Genomic DNA, 19,544 nt, shown 5'->3' with positions numbered 1-19,544 from the left:
CTGTGACTTCCTTAGGGACAAAAATTACTGATATTTGTATTCACAGGGCCTTCCATAGGATCTAGCAGAGACTCAGTGACAGTGACAGCATGTCCAAGGGGTGGCATATAGTGGGGAGGAGGGCTCGGATTTAACTTTACCTTCACCTCCTCCTCAATGGTTTCTATTAACCATCCCTCCTTCATCCCAAATAGACATACAGTGCACTTCAAACCAGTATGCACGCTGGACCAGTGGAACCAAGGCAAGGCCCCTACCTTCCATTTCCAACAGGATAGAGGCCCTCCTATTTTTGACTGAAACTTAAGCTGCTAAAATACTTTTAGGGGAGAGGCAAGGTGAGAAACAGGAAAGAACCTGAATGGTCATGATTTTTTTCTAAATCAAGTTTAAACTAATTTACCTATAGCAAAATTTGCCTTATTGTATACAAAGTCTGATGAGTTTTGACAAATGCATGGTCTTATAACAGAGGGGACACTTCCCCATCCTCAAAAATTCTGTTCGAACTACCAGAATTTTACATGAACTCTTTAGAAGAACCACAAAAGGCTATCAAGATTGGAGATTAAGTAATGTAGCCTTGCATCTTGAACAACTTAACATATCTCTTCAAAATGAATTGCTTATTTTCCCTCGATCATAATGCCATCATTTGGTTGTGCTGCATTTTTCTTATGAGAATCTCAAAGCATTTAGCTATCAAGATTTCATTCTTATTCCCCCCAAACCTGGTCCAGCTATAAAGATTTATACTCCAGTTCAATGAAATCGGTGTATCTCTTCCCCAGTTAACCTGTATGTTTCTCTTCTTGCCATAGACTGCCCTGTAAATATGTTAACAGTGGTTAGGAGTATTGTTTTTGATGAGCTAGCCATTGGTTTTATCGTGGACATTGTGCCTTTCCCTTATTCCTCATTATATTCCTTTGTGGTGATGTTGAAAAGGCTCTGCATCCTGGGGACACTTGCTACATTTGGACTTGATTTAATGCATACGTGGAATGACACAGGAAACAGGTGAATGACTAAATAAAGGCATGAGTGAAAGAATGAGTGAGTGCATCCATTTCATGGACGGGCACCGTGAGGCCAGGAGACTGGCGGGAAGCCGCACACGGATGTTGCCGCAGTGCCCAATGGGATGTCAAGATTATTTTCTTTACTCTGTTTAGCTATCAACTCTAATTTTTAAAAATCCCCATGTAGTATCAACATAGAAAAGTAAAAATGGGAAAATAGGCCAAAAACAAATTACATGGCTTTTTGAAGTGAATTTAACGTGCAAAGAATAACATTGAGTAAAACTGGGGGGGAGGGGGAGTAGATTTTCACTTTTTAGGTAAGAAACGCTCTCCTCTCTTATTCGCTGTGAGTCCTTCCTCTCCATCAGATGGATTCACTAATACTTTTTGGTAATGCTCCTTGTATTTTTTTGCATAAAATACTTCGTATATGTGCCCATTGTGTTCTTTTTTAAACAGACTTCTTTAACGGAAAACACACACACACACACAATTACCTTCAGTTGCCCACTGTATTCTGACAAGTAGGAAGAGGAGGCTAGAAGAGGTCCTACGTAGAGAGGGAGCACCCATTGTTATACCTGCACTTGCGCTTTATTTCGTTTTTTCCACATTTGAACAGATCAGGAATAAATTTGGTTAAATTTCCATTGAGAGGCGTTTTCCCCCCTCATTCTGTATCAACAGAATTTCAATGAGCATAAAATAAAAACGTTCTACATTTTATATGAAAGTCTGATTTCAGTGGTCCTAACAACAAAAATAAAAGAAAAAAGCTCGTGAAGTGACCCTCTCAAGGGGCGTCAACTGTTTTTCGGTGCGTCCTGAGCTGCTGCCTTCTCTCCATCCGCTGCTCAGATTATTCATGAATTGCTGCGTCTTCAGCCCAGCTTTCTCTCTCCCTCCGCTTTTCTGGCGCGGCTCTCCCTCCCTCCCTCCCTCTGGCTTCTGCTCTTTCTTACTCCTCTCAGCTGTTAACTACAGCTCCCATTGGAACTTGCACAGTCAAAACCAGCTCTCCGCTGGAGCAGCCTCCAGAAGCGCATCACCTGGAGCGGAGAGACTCTGCCGGCGCACCCGCCGCAGAGCCGCCAGGTAGCTGGGGGCGCACAGAGGGTGCCCTTCTCCCGCTCGGCAGCAGCAGGAGCCTCTCCCCGGAATCCGCTGCATCCCGGGGTCCTGCAGCGGTGATGCCTGCGTTTCGGAGCAACGATGGAAAAAGAAAAGCCGCTGCTCGCGGCAACTGAGAGTGGGAATCGGTTGCTGCAGTAGCCGGTGCCGCAGAATGTGTGAGTGAAGACCTGAGCCCCGCTAGATTCTCCATCCCGCTCTTCGTTAACTATCTCCAGGAGGCAAACCGGGAACCAGATGCACTGACCAGGCGGGTGCCACCCTGGATCTATAACTGTGAACTCCCCACTGTGGAAGATGGTAAACAAAGACATGAATGGATTCCCAGTCAAGAAGTGCTCAGCCTTCCAGTTTTTTAAGAAGCGGGTAAGGACAGGTTTTTGTTTGTTTCTTTTGTTTTCTGCTCTTCTTTCAAATGCATTTGATTGCTTGCCCGAAGTAAGCCTAAGATTTTGTTGCAGAACCCTGAATGGAAACCGTGCTTCTGGTAGCAGTGGTCCAGCTGGGAAATCTACCTGCCTTGATGCAAATTTGTGGGTGGGGGCGTCTAGGAAGAGCCGCTTTGGGAGGAGGGGGTTGGGCTGGGATGTCTTGAGGGTTTGAGCTGGGAACGGGAGTTCCTCAATCAAAGCCACAAGATTACAAGCAGTTTCCAAGAGAATTAGCCTGGGTACAGTTACCGCTGGTAATTCAGTTAGGGACTAATTCAGTAGCGCGCTCTCTCTCTTATCTTTGAAGGGTTCAACTTTTCCCACATCTTTCATTCACTCAGCCTCAAGTGCTGCATTATCATCTTCCTTCGTCAAAATCAGCAGCTTCTGGCTTCCCAAAGCCATCTAGCCAATAACTTGCTGGGTAAAAATAGCAAAGGACTAGAATGACCTTTTCCAGAAATGGTGGAATCCAGCATTTTTAAATCCTTCTCTTTCAAGTTGCCTCAATGTTCCTCAGTATGACCGCCTTTATTTTAGTGGGCGGTCTGAATTCAAGTGATAATGTGAGGTTATGCTGCTGTATACGTTTATTTCTTAAATGCCTGTTCTATTCACAGCATGAATGTCACATTGCTTGTAAATGAGAAGAAAAGGTTGAGGTCCTTCTTTGTGTGTGTCTCAAAATAAACTCAGTTCATTGTAATGGTCACACCGGTGGTCTGCGTAAATCTGCAAATTTGTACACAACTGGGAGAGACAAAATAATGATTAAGTGACTGATGACTGACACCCTCTGGAGAGTTTCTTAAGTCACAGAAGCTTCCTCCAGCCCCCAGCCCCCAGCTTTAATACTTTAGGGCAAGTCCATCAAAAGGTCTCTATTCATTTTTCTGTCCCTTCATTCAGGTCCATTCTGAAGCCCAGCCCTTCATTTTATCCACCAGCAGAACACAATGAATGACACTCTGGGCTGGACTCCCTCCTGCACCAAATGGGCAAGCTGGGAATGGGAAGGCTGGGCTAGACCCAGCATGCCAGGTCCAGCCAGAGGGCTAACACGGGTTTCCACTTGCCTGTGATTGAGTTCTCATCTGTAATGCAAAATCCTCCCTGAAATCCAGGGGCCAAAACATAAGCATTAAAACCAAAGCCAGACCTACCGAGTCCTGGCCACTCCTCCTGGAGCCCAACTAGAGGGGACTCCAGCTAAATCAAAGTAAGTCACTGCAGCCTCTCAGAGTCCATCATGTTTCTTGGTTTCCCCTGTAGCCAAAATATTTCTTTCCAAGGAAAGGGCCTTTTGTGAATACTAATTTCCAACAGTAAACAAATGTTTTGCTAATAAAAAAAAAAGTGCCATAGCCCATAATTCAGTATTTAAACTGTTTACTCTCTTTTAATTAATTAATTTATTTGGTGGTACCGAAGGAAATAGGGGCAAGGGTGAGACTTAAAAACTCCTTAGTCAGGTATCTTTAACAACCAAGTAGCTGTCAAGTCAATTTTTTTAAGGTTTTCTCTTATTTTCTTTGCTATGGAAATATACTAATAACTGTATTAATTTACCATCTGGTTTCTTTTTGCTTAAAAGCATAATTTACCAATAGCTTTCTCTTGGTGACTCTGTTGGAGCCTCCTTAGACCTGGATTTTGCAAAGAACTAGCCAGGGTACTGATGTCTAATCTGAGTACTTGCAGAGAGAAAGAACTTTACACCAAGATATCTGGCTGGCAGTTTCATCTGTCTTCGAACCTGGGTCTGTCACTTACTGGAGATAAGATCAGAAATCCCCCATCCTCCTGTCTTGACTGCTCAAGGATGGAAACTAAGCAGAATATTACTTTGTGTCAAGTCTGGATGGCCCCACAGGATAAAGTCCTTGATTCTTGTCTATGAGTTCTCTTTTCTGAAAGTTCATTCCAGTTTGTACCATGACTTTGCTTTGGCTTTTGCTTGTTTGTTTGTTTGGAGTTTTTAATTACACAGCTAATAGGTAAATGTGTAAAACATCAAGACAATACCCAGGTAACCCCCACATCCTCACTAATCTCCCTTCCTTCCCCAGAGGTTGTTAACCCTGTTGGTATCTATACTTTCCAGACCTTTTCTATATATTTGCATACACACTCATATACTAGAATGTCTTTGTTTTCAGCTAAGAATAATCCATTTTCTCTCTATTCTATTGTTGAAGTTCCACACATTTCTGCATATTTTTATTTTTAACCTAGCTAGAGAGTCTCACAAAGTGAACCTTTGTCGGGTGCCCACATTAAATTAATGAATAGATCTTGGGGGAAAAAAAAGAACACACACACACACACACACACAGGTTTTTTAGGGCTTACTAAAAATATGGAGGTTCGGACCCAGATTTTGATTACACAAAGCTTAACTAGTGTTTCCTGTGCCTCTGAGAAAATGCAAAATGTTGCTGACAGAGGATGTGGACGATCTGCCCTATGATGCATTTAGCAGAATAAGTGTAGCCACCATTGATTGAGTGCTGTGTTCTAGAAGTTATGGGTCAAGTGCTTTACATGTATTAGCTTATTTAATTCTCACAGTCACCCTATGAAGTAAGAAAAGTTATTAAATGTACAAAGTGTGGCTTAGAGAGATTAAACAACCAGCCCAACATCCCCTAGCTAAAAAGTAACAGAGCCAACATTTAAACTTTCTTTGACCCAAAGCCTATATTCTAAATCCAGAATGTCTATTTCAACACACACTCCCCCCACTTTTTTTTCTCCCCTATAGCAGAATCTTTTTCTCCTCAAGTGAAATCTTGATGCCATTACCCAATTTACAAAAGCTACGAAGGCAGCCAGTCCTCAGCAGACAAGCATCTCAAAGTTCCCGTCCAACCCTCAGTGGTGACTGAGGCAGCTCTGGGAACCCAGCTTCTAGGAACATGATCTGAAGAAAGGCAGTCCCTGTGCTTGTTCTCCAAATCCTCTGGACTAATGCTTTCTACCCTCACGTCTTAAAAGCTCAACTAAATCAGCTTAATTTCATTTAGTCGAGGATTGCTCAGCCAAACTCGATAAGAGTTCTACTTTCATTCTCTACGTGTTAACGATAAGTTAACATTAGATGCCTATGGATTATGTTTTATTCTTAAAGTCTCTGAAAATTCATTTAAGATGAATGGGAAAATGTCCTTATCAGTCTTACACTCTCACAATCCCAGAGCTTTAAAAAGTTATCAATTGTGCCAAAGATAATCCATTTTCATGGATTTAAAGATTTATTCCATGGTTCAGATTCTTGCACCATGACTCAGAAAACACCAACAAATGACATTATCTTTGACCTGATAATCCATTTTGGAAATTCCTTAAGTAGGTTAAAAAAAAAAAAGATTTCAATGGACATAATTAAGTTATCTTTTGTAAAATTTCTAAGGAAAACTAGCCAGTATGGAATTTTGGATTTGAAATGAACCTTAGAAATCCTCTCGTCGACCTCCCTATGTTAAAGATGAGGAAACTGAGTGTCTGGCCGGTAAAGCACCTACTCAGACTGCAAGGAGGCTAAGCCATCCCTCATTGGTAGAATTTTCACATCCAGATGAAATGTGCTGTCCTCTTTATTATGCTCTCAAACAAGTTCAGTGCTTCATGCCTCATTCACTCATTTCTTTTTTTTTAGCAGATAGAGTAGGAATGAAACCCAGTTCTTGTCTTCATAGAGCTAACTGCCTCATGACCACCAACTTTGACATCTCCTGTCAAACTTGTCTCGACTCAGATATGTCATGATTTTATGCATTTGCACAATTCCTTGCGCTGTTCCTTACTAACAATACATTTCATAATAACTGTCACTTATGCAGCACTAAGATTGCTGAACACTGTTTTAAGAGGCTTCAGTCTATTACATTTTTAAATTCTCAAACATGAAAATCCTAAGGAAGATGCTACTGTTATCCCGACTTCGCAGATGAAAAAGGAAAGGTGAACCGAGGTGAAGGAAGTCCAAAGTCACACAGCTAGCTTGTGGCAAAGTCAGGGGTGGGATCAAAGTGTGTGGCTGCAGAGTCTGTATCCTTAACCACTGCACATCCTGTCTGTGTCTTTAAACAACCCAGCATGGTCAGAGGAGACTTGAAGAGGTCTGACAGCCTTAGGGTCCTCCTTTCTCTAAAACTCATCAGGAACAAAGCAAAAGCTTTCAACCTGGTTATGATGTTTACTCTAGCAGAGCTGAGAAGTGAAATTAACCTCCTCCGAAGTGGTTATTCTCCACAACTGTCCCATAAACTGCTCCCTTTATGTTTTATTTCCCTTTACTGTTCTACTATGTCTGCTTAAAGCATCTGAATTGGGATGATAACAAAGGTTCTTTTCTTAGGTGAAGCCCTCGATGTCTTCTCAGAGGGCTGGCATTTACTGCGTGTTTACTAAGGGTCCAGCCTTACTATGGTAGCATTTTACTAGTGTCATCCTCACATCGCTCCGTCATGCCTATTTTACAGCCAAGGAAACTGAGGGTCAGAGAGGTTAAGGAACTGGTCAAGAGGTGTAGCCAGAATCCAACTCAGGCAGTCAACTTTAGTATTTCCATTTGCATCACTGGAGTGCACTGCTAAGAGTCGAACACTGCTGCAGGGTTGGCTCTCCCCACTGGAAACTACCTGTGAAGACGATTCAGAGAGGATTACACACGTGTGTGGTGGTGTGGTCATGTGGTCATCGCTACGGAATTACGTTTCCCACGCGACTCCTGAGGGAGGTAGGAATACTTCCCAACAAATCAGAAGTGTGTCTCTGATTTCTCCAAGACTTATTTGATCATACTTCCTGGAACCATAGTGATGATTCCAATGGCTTCTACTCTGCTTTCTTTAGAAGTTGCTAAAATCTGAGCTGTTTGAGTCCCTCCTGTGTTCACTCAACAGCATAGTACATGGCCCCAGTCACACTGTGCTGTAATATTAGGACCCAACTGAAGCTCCGATACGGCAGGAAGGTCCTTGAGGACAGAGAATCTGTTACCTTGTTCACTAGATCCTCTACTGGTCAAACCATATTTGTTCAATGAAATTATGAAAAAAAACAAATGAACAAGTCCCTTATTAACTTGTCCTAAAGTCTTTGCCTTGTCCTCCTCCTCCCACTTCTTCTGTCTTGATTAATAGCTTAGGAATCAAATGCTTTTTCATTCTGTGTTTGAATATGGATTATATATAAATGAAGACTTTGAAAAATAACTTAAATCTTGTTCAAAGACAAGTTGTTGCTACCCTTAACAGCTGGCAGCTGCTTAGGGAAACTTGATCTCAGCTCATTCAGTGATCACTGCCCACCTCACAACATCTTTTCTGTAATTCTTTTCCTATCAGGACTAACAAGGCAGATGTAGTCATGATTCACTCATCTCTTTTGGTTTGATTTTAACAGAAATCACTGACTTCAATACAATACAGTTCTGCATCATGTACTCTCCCACCTAGAATCCTTAAAACATTTATTCAATTATTGTTTTTCCTCATTTCTCAGTGTGGTCTGGGGAGCCACTGAGTGTGAAGAAAAATTGAACTCAAGATCTGATAGCTGAGTCTTAGAGGGTTTAGACTGGAGCAGAGTGTGGCTAGATTTGGCTAGGCTAGAGGATTACACTTGGGTACCACGGAAAGCAGGTGAGGAGTATCAGATGTTTGTCACCCCAGCAGTTCTCACGAAAGCCCTAGGATAGTTAGGCTCTCATCCTGCTACAATACAGTGCTTGGAAAATATTTTGAACGGAAAGTGTAGCAGGCTTCCTTGAAAGTTTCATTTTTTGATAAACTGGTGCTAACATGTCAGTGCCGTATGTAACACTGGAGTCAGCAACGTCCTGAGCACACTCATATTTTATAATCTGTAAATGTGTAACAAGATAAAGGAAGTCTAAAGTGGGGCATGGAGAGAGCCACTGAAACACAGGTCCTCAGTTGAAGATTTCTGATTAGAAAAGCATACTGGGAAGAACTGTACGGGAACTGAATCAACAGAAAAGCTTAATCAGTAATTTAGGTAAAGCTAAAGATATTTCTTTAGAGGAAATACTGTGAAGGCATCTTTTTAAAGTGTGATTTTATTTTTAATGCACACTAGTTAATTTTTTAGAAGTAAGTCCAAAAGTTAAATAGTAGATATCAACATTCTTAACATTTATGGGTAAGAAGTCTCCTGAAGTGCAGTGGGAGGCTGCTTCCTGCCTGCTGAATAGAGCCTTAGTTCCTAGCTTGGAGCCTGGAATCATTGGCTCCCCACCAAGCAGGGGATAAGGACTTTTATGCCTTCCATGGGGTTTAAGAAGGTTAAATTCACAGGGCAAACAGCTTCCCAAAGGGCTTTAATTGAAGCCGTGTGCACCAGCTCTCTGGAGATCTGCATCCTTCCCAGCAGGAAGGCAGGCCGCTCCGGCCCTTAGTTTCAATGCCTCTGCCCTGTCCAGGACATGAAGGGCACTTGCAGTGACCTCCCCAAGTCCTTGGTCTAAGGGCAGGCGGATCCAGAAACTGGCCAGGTTTCTCTGGCAGGCTGCACAGTGAGCTGGCAAATCTTTAGAGATGATGTGTGGGAGGAAGAAGAGAAGGAGGTGGGAGGAGGACCACGAGAGAGAGCAGACAGCCCGGCGAGTTAGGTGCTGCTCTGGCTTGCTTGTGCAGCGGCTCCGGCTTTGCAGAAAGGGTTGCTGTTAAAGTTTGTTTTTTTTCACACCTATTTCCTCGCAGCATTCTCAAATGATTTCATAATTATTTACAACCAAGGGAAGTGAAACTCAAGGCTGTAACTAGGGCGGTAGGAGAATCTTCCCCTTGGTGGTGCAAGATGCCAAAATATTACTCTAATTGCTTTCCAGAGCCTACTGTGACATTTTTCTGGGAAGAGTTGGCTTAGCTATTTTTATAGCATCAGGGTCACCTTGGTCTCTTTTCTCTTCCTAGGTCAGGGCACTCACCCAAAATGCCATTTGTTTGGGGAATGACTGGTCACATTGTTCTTTCCTTTTCTCTTCTTTCTTCCTCTGTCTCCTCCTCCTCTTTCCCTTTTTCTTTTTCTTTTCTCTCTTTCTCTTCTCCTCTCCCTCTATCCCTCTCCCCCATCTCTCTCTCCTGTCTTTGGAGGATAAGCTCACATCAAGGTCAATGAGAGAAAAGCCTGACATGAAACACTCCTAGACGCATGTTCCATGGAAACTACTAACTCAGTGGCTTCAGGAATATCTTGTCATCTCTGAGTCCGTGAGAGTGAAATCAGCCAGGATGAAGACCCTGACAACTCAGATTTTAGTTTCTAGAAATAGAAAGATAAAAAGGGCCCCAAAATAGTTAAAACATTTTAATGCTCAAGTTTCTGTAGAACCAACATGAAACTATACCAAGAAGGCAAAAAAAAAATTAAGTGACTTGTTCGAGAATTAAAAATAAATAAGAAGATATATTTTCCATCTTTTTTAGTCACAAATACCATCTTTTCCATAGAATGATCTTTCTGAAAACTGACTGAATTTCCTTTGAATCCTGAATCTTTCTAGACCAGTACTAGTTTGTGTTATATGGTGGGAGAAAAATATAAAAAAACAAAACAAAACTGTGAGTATATAGCTTCTAGAGTGGTTAAAAAGATCTAAGTAAAGCTAAGCAGCAAACCAGTAGAAAGGTAGTGTAAAAGCAAAGACATTAAACCTTGAACTCTGTTTACAGTCTCATATAGCTTCTCTGAAACCTAGAATATAAGCTCCCTGAGGGCAAAGATCTTGTCTGTGTTGCTCACAGCTTGGTCCGAGTGCCTGGTACATGGTAGGATTAATATCTATGTATAGTAAACATATATCAATAATATATGTTTAATGAATCAATACAAACAATTAAATCAAAGGGCTTGGGGAGGAGGTATCGTGTAATTGTGATGTCATTATTTGGTTAAATAGAGAGGATACTGATAACGAGAGGAAGTAAGACTTTAAAGAAAATCTTATGTGATTTCCACTGCTTTCAGGTAGTGCCGTCTGGCATTCCAATAAATAAAACTGAGGGAAAACTAGAACCCAAGACCTTGATGAATTAAAATATGCTAATGCAGGTAACGAAATGATGTGTTTGTTTGCTCAGGCTTGGTAGGAACTAGATTTGAGCACTGAGCTTTCTCAACTGGGTTCTAGTGTTTGGCTTTTTTTTTTTTCTTCTTTTTTTTTTCTTTTTTCAGTTTTATTAGATAAAATTGTCACAATTTGACTGCACAGATACAATGTTTTGCATATAAATACATATACACAATATACTGCACATATTTTTTAATTTACATATATGTACTGTTCATTGTTTCTAAGAACGTTTAGAGCTTTAGCTTTTTAAACTTACATAGTTATTAAAGGAATAAATTGAACCACAAAATAAGAATTCAGAAAGATACATACACCCTGCTATTAACAACAACAGTCTTTATAATTGCCGAGATATGGAAGCATCATAAATGCATATCAATAGATGAATGGATAAAGAAAATGCAGCGTAAGCCACAAAAGGTCAAAGAGTGGCAAATGGCCAACTTTCTGGGAATCCCAGCCCCTTCCCTAGGCTAGTTAGACTGGTCCTTCCACTATGAAGGCATATGAAGCTACCCAGCCCATAAAAACTGGCAACCCTGTGCCTTCCACCATCCCTCACTCTCTCCCTCTTCGGAGACAGCCCTCACTCTGTCTATGGAGTATGTACCTACTTTTACTCTAATCGGAGCACCCAACCCCGTCACCTTGTGGCCTTTCTCTTGCCCTTTGATGTATCTCTCTAAATAAATCAACCTTTACTCAAAAAAAGAAAAAGAAAAAGAAAAAGAAGATACAGTATATACAGTTTGGCATTTTTATGGTGCTAGATGTAAATGATTCTTTTAAATCTTCGTAACAAGTTGAGGGCTTGATTTATGAATACCCATAACTTGTACATCAGTTTTACTGTGATTAACAAGAAAAGATTAATGCATCTATCAGTAGTTTTCTGAAGATGTTTATAATGGAATGACAAAGCTTAAGGAGATAAGAGATCACAAAGACATTTATGGCACTGAAATTTCTGATTCATCTCTGAGTGAGTTTTGAGAGAAGCTTCCAGAAACTCTCTTCAATTTTCATGGGGACCTAGAGTTTGTATTAATTTGTTAGGGCTGCCATAATAAAGTATCACAAACTGAGTGGCTTAACAATAGAAAGGTATTGCCTGACATTTCTGGAACCAGCAAGTTTCAGAGGAAGGTGTCAGCAGAGTTGGTTCCTCGTAAGGGCTGTGGGGAACGAGGGATCTGGTCCAGGCCTCTCTCCTGGGCTGGTAGATGGCTGTCTTTGCTATGTATCTCCCCTCTGTATCTATCTGTCCAAATTTTCCCTTCTCATAAGGGCACTAGTATGTTGGATTGGGGCCCACCTCATTTTAACTTGGTTACCTCTATAAAGATTATCTCCAAATAAATTCACGTTCTGCGATTCTGGGATTAGGATTTCAATACATTAATTCGGGCCAGGGGAACACAGTTCAACCCATCACAGAGGTTTTTCTCCTTACCATTGAAGCTTCAGTTATATCTGAAATGGAAGAGCCTCCCTAATAAGATGGGCTCCAAGGTACAATGTTGAAGTTATTAGTAAATTCTAGGAAACATAAGATATTACAGAAAAGCTATAACACTGGAGAGTACCAGGTGAGACAGAGAGGCTGGGTACACAGGAATATGTTTTTAAAAAGATAGTAATGTGTTGGATGTGGGGAGTGAGTAGTAATTGGGGGGAAAAGTGCTGCTAAATGTTACGTAGGAAAGCTTGAGGAGCTATGTGGTTGATAAGATGCCCAACATAGCATTTAAGAGCTGGCAACTAAGTAATAATGACCTGTAAATGAATGTCTCCAAAGAACATCAATATACTTGCTTTCCTCTCCCAACCACTTAGCCTCAAAGATTAAATGTTACATAGTAAGAACTAGGACCTGGAACTTACTGTATACAGGGCCTTGGTTATCAGCTTCGGCAAAGCAGTCATATCTAATTTATTTGTCTATTAGTCTGCTTTTACGTAAAAGGGGCGTATCTTCTCGCCTTGCCACTAATAAGGTGGTGAAGCCATGGCTAATAATTAGTTTTCCAGGACAAAACAAACACATTAAATCGGACATTTGAGAGTAACCCGTCAGACTTAATCTCAGTTAGATGGAATTTCAGAATGCGTAATTTTTTTTTAATCTAGCATCTTACAGTTAACTCTTGTGTTATCCAAAAATCAGAGCAATGAAAATTTCTAATGGTGCCTTTCTTTCTGAAGTCATTATCCTTCAATCAATAGATTCAAAATTAGCGTTGAAGCTCTCCCTTTTTTCCCCCTTGTATTATCATCATCAACAGCCAACATGAATTGAGCACCTGCATGTGTTAGGCATTGTGGTAGGAATGCAGATATAAGAAATTACATTTTCTTGTTTTTCGGGGTTTTTTTGAAATTATACTTTCTTTCAATCTCCCCATCCTAACCCATTCCCAGGAACTTGGATCACATCTCCTGGTTACATACTCTTTATAACTTCCTGTACTTTTTTTTTCTTTAATGGCAACTGTCAATCTGTACTCACATACCGGTGTAGCTGTTTAATTAATGTCCTCGACATTAATTAATATCCTCCTGGACTGTGATCTCTATAAGGGTAGGAACCTTCCCTCTCTTTGGCTTCCAGTTATATCCTCAGTGCTTGGTTCCTGGAGGGTTATCAATAAATCCTGTTGAAACAAATAAAAAGATAGGATATTATGAAATTCGGATTATGAGGAAGAAGAGAGAGGAGTTAACCTGAAAGCCCACATTGAAATTAAAAGTCCTTTACATTTTATTCTTCTTTGTTTTAAAGGGAGGCTTATGTTAAGACTCCATGTCTGAGACGCATTTGTATTCTCAATGACATCTCTTTCAAAACCATCTTCTTTTCTATCATTTACTGTTCCCTGGGAGGAGAACCACATAATAAATTGCCCTTATAATTTAGCAGTAGGTTAAGGATTTTTCTTTTCTGAAGGAAATCACAGTTAGCATGATATAATCCCACAGGTTTGCCTCAGTTGCCAGGAAACTCAAAGCTAAATTTAAAGGTAAATTTCAGTGAACAAATTAGAGAAGTCTTTACCAATGATTTCTCAGCTACTGAATGTGGTTTTGATCTTGTGTTTTTATTTTAACTCTCTTGCTTCGTGTATCTCATTGTCAATCTGTCTCAGGTGGTCTTAATAGTAAGATAGAAGGCATGTAATATAAATAAATAAACAAAGGGACCTATCAAGGACAAGTTCCAAATATTAAAAGTGGATAATGATTACATAAACGCATTACTATGATGATACACAGCACACACAGAAGAAATGTAGTTCTAAACCATGAAGTGCTTGTTTAGTAGCTTTTCATCTTGAAAATACTGCTTGCCTTAGTCCTAATGAAATTAACCATTGGACCACAGGGCTAACTTTTAAACTGTTGATTTATTATCTCAGATATATACCATAAGCTACTTGGTCTCAAAGTAGAAGAGAAAAAGCCTAGGAATGTTTACTCTCTGTCCCACCAAACTGGATTATATTTTTCCAAATTGTACCAAACTGTACTAAATTTAGTTATCTATTGTTGCATAATAAAATACCTGTAAATAATTTAGTGACTTAGTGATCAAAACAACTTTTTTTTTTTTTTTTGCTTATGATTCTATGGAATAAGAATTCACGTTGACTCATTAGGATGGCCCTGATCCATGATGTTGGCTGGATCATTCCTCAGCTGCGTTCAGCTGCTGGCTTAGCAGGGCTGGAAAGTCCAAGAAAGCGTCACTCTCCTGACTGGTGCCTCATTGCTTCTCTGTTGGCCTCTTTCTCTCTCCAAGTAGCATGGTACTCCTCACAGTCTCATGGGCTTAAGACAGCCAGACTTCTTATAGGGCTGCTGGCTTCTAAGAGGATGTGATTCAAGAGAGTAGCGGAATCTGCCCATCTTGTTAGGCCCATCCTTGAAGGTTCTACAGTGTCACTTCCACTGCATTTGACTGGTTAAAAAAAGGCACAGGGCCACCTCATGTTCAAGATGGGGAGGAATAAACTCCACCTTTCAGTGGAAAGAGTGACAATTTAGTTTTACTACAATTGAATGTTTCTGTTTGTTCCACTGAAGCATAGCATAATTTTCCAAATTGAATCCAATTGTACTGAATGCATCTAAAAAACTTTTAAAATCAAAACATTTTCAGTTACACTTAAAAGTCAAAGAAACACCCATGGGTGAAAGCTATTAAGGACTCCTAATAGGGATCAGACAAACCCAGTTGGATTCTTAGCTGCATTTTTACAAGCTTTGTAACACTGGGCAAGCTATTTAATGTTCTAAGCCTACTGGCTTATCCGTAAAAGGGGTTTCATGACAACCCTTACCTCTTAGAACTGTTACGAGGATTAAATGACAAAATGCGTGGAAAGCATTTAGCTGCAGTGCCTGGGACGTACTAAGCACTCAAAACATATTAGATATTGTCAAGACAGACCTCAAAATCATGACCTAACTTTCCAGCCTACCTTTCTACGCTTTTCGTTATAGTATAAGTTGTGATTTTACTCATGAGTCTACTTATAGACATGCTGCTATAAAACCTCTTTGCTTTCGGATTTTATTGCTTAAAGGTCATTTCTCAAAAGACCTCTGATGGTCAGCAGGTTCACAGTTTTACTGGGTTATTTAGATGTTTCCAGGGGCTTAGGAACTAGTGAACACAATTAATTATCTTCTATAGAAACTTCTCCCTGGAGCAACTGCAGTCGTCCGGCTTCATTGCTGAAATAATATTTCATTCGCACAGGGTCTCATTAAATCAAATGACACCAAATTACTCTGCTTTTTTAGCTTTATGTGCACAAGGCACTGAAGGGAGAACAGAAACCCAAACCCTTACGTCCAACAGATAATCACTTATTAATGACATTCGATCCGAATTTAATGCCAGATTTTACTTTCTAATCTGCCTTGCATTGCCAAATCAAGACTTGGCATGCATCTGAAATTATGAATCATAACCCATGTAACTCGTGAGCACTCAGATGACCTTTAAAATTCATTTTATCACTCCCCTCCATGAAAATACTTCTTATAAAAAGCTAAAAAACTTGGATTGCCAGGCATTTTCATCCCTCTGCCTGACTTCTGAGATTAAACTCTTCCATAGCACTTCTGTCATGTGGACTCTCATCCATCATCTTAATTTCCCCTTTCTCGGTTTGCCTCCCTGTGGACCACTCCACCATGAACGCCTGCCTGGCACAGCACTGTCCAGGATCTCCTCTTACCTCTGGGTTATTTCTTAGCTTCCTTTCAGGCTTCTCCTCTCTATCCTATGGGACCCTGTGGGCATATGGGAGTGGCTCAGGCACAGTCATTGGCTAATTAGCCGGTCTCCCTCTCTCACCATCTCTTTCTCTTTTCTCTCTCACTCTGGTTCGCCATCCTCTCACTTTCCCATACCCTCCACCACCTCTCCCCTTCCTCCTCCTCTTGCAATATACAAATTTATTCATTCCTGTGCTTTAAATACAACCCATATGTCTTCCTGAAATGTATCAGTTCTCTAAATGCCTGTTCCTATTCCCACTTGGCTGCTTAATATTCCCAATCAGATGTCTTACAGGCACCTTGAATTAATCATGTTCAAAAATTGAACTCTGGATTTTCCTTCTTACCTAATTTTATTCTTTCCCAATTCTCCCCAGCTCAGTAAATGTAATTGCCATCTATTCATTTGTTAGAGTCAGAAATCTCAGAATTATTCCTCTTTCTTTTCTTCTGTCATCAATGCAATGAATTCATCAGCACATCCTACTGAGTTTACCTCTAAAACAATTTTTTTTTAATTCCCCGTCTCTTAATCTCCAGAGCCTTGGTGTAAACCACCACCCACCATCTTTTGGACTCTTTAATAAAGCCTTTTTACTCTCATGTCCAAATCTACTCTTCCTTGCCCTTCATCTCCTTGACTGTCCCATGAAGAAGTCACAGGACTTTAGTCAGATTATAGCAGTGAGGTTTTCCTGAGGGGAAAAAAAGGCAGTGAAAGAGGAGAGAACCTCCCTAGAGTCTTAAAGAGAAATGGCCAACTTGACATTAGAAGTTGAGTTCCTTCTTTGGGGCAATAAATTCTGTTACCCTCTCGGATATTTACTGTTATGGCTTGTTTTTCTCCTTTTCTTAATTTACTTTCTTTTTTTGAATTAAAGAAGCATTTACTTTTGTAAAGAATTGAGGTATTTTGACCCTCTGGGGAATAGCCAATGCTAATTTGCTTTAGCTTAAATTATGTTACTCACACCCACCTACCTCAGAGCAGAAAAAAAATTATAGGGGTTGGAAAAACTACCAGAGGCTCCAAAACCCTATCAGAAGGAAACAGCCTAATTCTTTCTTTGAAACTAGAATTAACAGATGTATCCCAACACTGAGTATTTCCAAATTGGAAATCTTTTTTTTTTTCCCATATCAGATAACCTTTTAAAAGTGGTTTATTAAACAAGTATAAAATAATGTTAGAGACCATCTTTTTTACAGGTTTTACTGTGATGTCAGCTGACCACTTTGGATGGTGTTCAAAGTCCTCCATATTCTGGACACATTCAGAATACTTTATACCTGATAACCCACACTCCTTGGTTTAACTCTCCACCTTTATTACCTCAGGAATACATTGGACCTCCATCTCTTCATTTTTATCATTCTTCCACCCAAAAAGTCCTACTTTAGCCCACCCCTCACCCTTACTCTACACTTAGCTAAATTCTACATTTTTTTTCCAGGACCAAACATATTTCCACGTGATCTGTGACACTTAACCAGCTGCTAGGAATTACACAGGTTACTTTCTTCAAATGCTTCTTCAACTCTTAGTAAATACTGACTTACAATAATTACCCTCTACTGATTGATTATAACATACCAGCACAGGTAGCATTTTCATAGCACTTAATTTAGAACATGTTCAGTGATTTCTTTCTCCCTTGTGTCTTACAACTCAGGAATGCAGGTATCCTTAGCCTTGCTTTACCAACAGAAATAGTGGGCATCAGAAAGGTTAAGTAACTTTCCCATGGTCACACAGATAAGAAGGGCCATATCAGTTGATGAGATTTGAGATTATCTTTCCATTACATCACATCACTTCTCTAGCAAGGGTTGTGGTTTTTCACTGGGCCTTCTATGCTCACCATCTCTTACTGCAGGAATTTCAGAAAATTGAAACAGAGTTCTTTATTCTCACCCTAGCATTGTAAGATTCTTTAGTCTAGGAGTAGAAGAGAATCCACTTTTCTCAATTCTTTTTTTTTTAGCATGGAAAAAATTTTAAAGAGAAAACACTGCCTCTTTTCACATTCTTGCTGTCCTCTTAACTAAGATCCTCCCCCGCCCTCACTTTTTTATTGAAGTATAGTCAGTGTACAATGTTGTGTCAGTTTCTGGTGTACAGCATAAAGTTTCAGTCAGACATATACATACACATATTCCTTTTCATATGTTCCATCTTCTAAATAGCTTTTGCCTCCCACTTGCCTTGCATACTGAGAGTCTGCACTGCCATTTCCCTAGCTCACACCACTTCCATCCTTCCCTGGAGAAATGACACCAGCCCCTAATTGGCCTCCGGCTGCCGGTCTTGCCCGATGGAACCTTCCCAGCTGCAGTCTAGAAGAATTTTCTAAAATACGAGTTGATGCTTGATATTTCCCGAATTCTTCAGTGTTTGTGTATAAAGTTTACTAAGATGAGGCTCTTGCTTGCCTCCCTCACCCCTCATCTCTTTCCCTTTCTTCTCCCCCTTCCTCATCCACTGAATTCCGTTCTCCAAGCATGTTGAGTAACTTCATTTTCTCCATCCACATCATCCTGCCACCAGTCCTGGGGTTCTTTGCCTAGCATTTACAGATCCCTTACAGAGAGAGATGTCTATGAATAGAATTCAGAAAAGTGGGTGGAAAAACTTACATGTTTATTTTCATTAACCTCCAACTGAAATTTTATTCTTCCTCCAATTATGAATGTAACCAATAACTACCAGGACTTGTAACTTTATCACTGAAAGAAATCACATGTATTTTCATATCACATGACAATTGATGAAAATATCACAATATATCACATATGATTATCATTACAGTAGTTATTAGCTTTTATCTAGACCTCGTTTTCTAACACATTTAGAAATAATCACATATAGTACTGAATATTTATACAGTACTAAATTTTTTATTTTGCTGTTGTTTAATGTAATCAATTGCCTTTGTAATCCTATGTATTTTATTTTATTCATTAAAAACTTATTCTCGGAAGGGACCTTTAGGCTTCAACAGACTCTGAGAAGGGCTCAAGGCTCAAAATGTCAAGAGCCCCTATAGTTGTTCCCCTTCCTTAGAATGTTCCTCTAACCTTGAACTCTGCACTCTTAAACTGGCCAACACTCACTCGTCCTTAGGGTGGGATTTGAAGTTAGCACTCGAAAGTCCTTTCCCTTATCCTCCAAGACTGGGAGCGCTTCCTGTCTGTCTCATTAACAGTGGACTTTCCTCCGTTATGGGTTGATTTCACTATGGTAAGATTACCTTTCAACCATTTGACTCTAACACACATGAAAGCTCTTTGAGGCCAGCCCTATGGCTTTGTCCCTTTTATACCCACCATGCCCAGCATGCGGCGGTGCTCAGTAGTCCTCTGTTCAATGTTGTCTGATTCTCACCCCATTTTAGCAGCATGCCATCCTGAACCATTCCTTCATACAAACGTTTATTCTGACTCTACTAGTACCCAAGGACTCTCTAGACACTGGAAATAAAGCAGAAAATAACACACAAAGAAATTCCTGACCCAGATGCTTACACGCTCGTGAAATGAGCTAGTCATTAAACAAGATTTAGAAAG

The 19,544-nt window shown here is 40.3% G+C and overlaps 1 protein-coding gene across 1 annotated transcript in view; it reads left to right on the top strand.

Moving 5' to 3' along the window:
- The first annotated feature begins 1,830 nt into the window (after nt 1-1,830).
- Nucleotides 1,831-19,544, top strand: part of SGK1 (serum/glucocorticoid regulated kinase 1) — a 106,230-nt gene continuing 88,516 nt past the window's right edge. The window contains exon 1 of the mRNA XM_015235824.3: nt 1,831-2,522. Within this exon, the coding sequence (XP_015091310.2) occupies nt 2,454-2,522 (69 nt within the window). The 5' untranslated portion in view covers nt 1,831-2,453. The remainder of the gene's footprint in view (nt 2,523-19,544) is intronic.

The sequence above is a fragment of the Vicugna pacos genome, chromosome 8, assembly GCF_048564905.1.
Source record: "Vicugna pacos chromosome 8, VicPac4, whole genome shotgun sequence".
Taxonomy (NCBI): Eukaryota; Metazoa; Chordata; class Mammalia; order Artiodactyla; family Camelidae; genus Vicugna; species Vicugna pacos.
The sequence above is the reverse complement of the archived record's forward strand: the minus strand, read 5'-3'. Positions and strand labels throughout refer to the sequence as shown.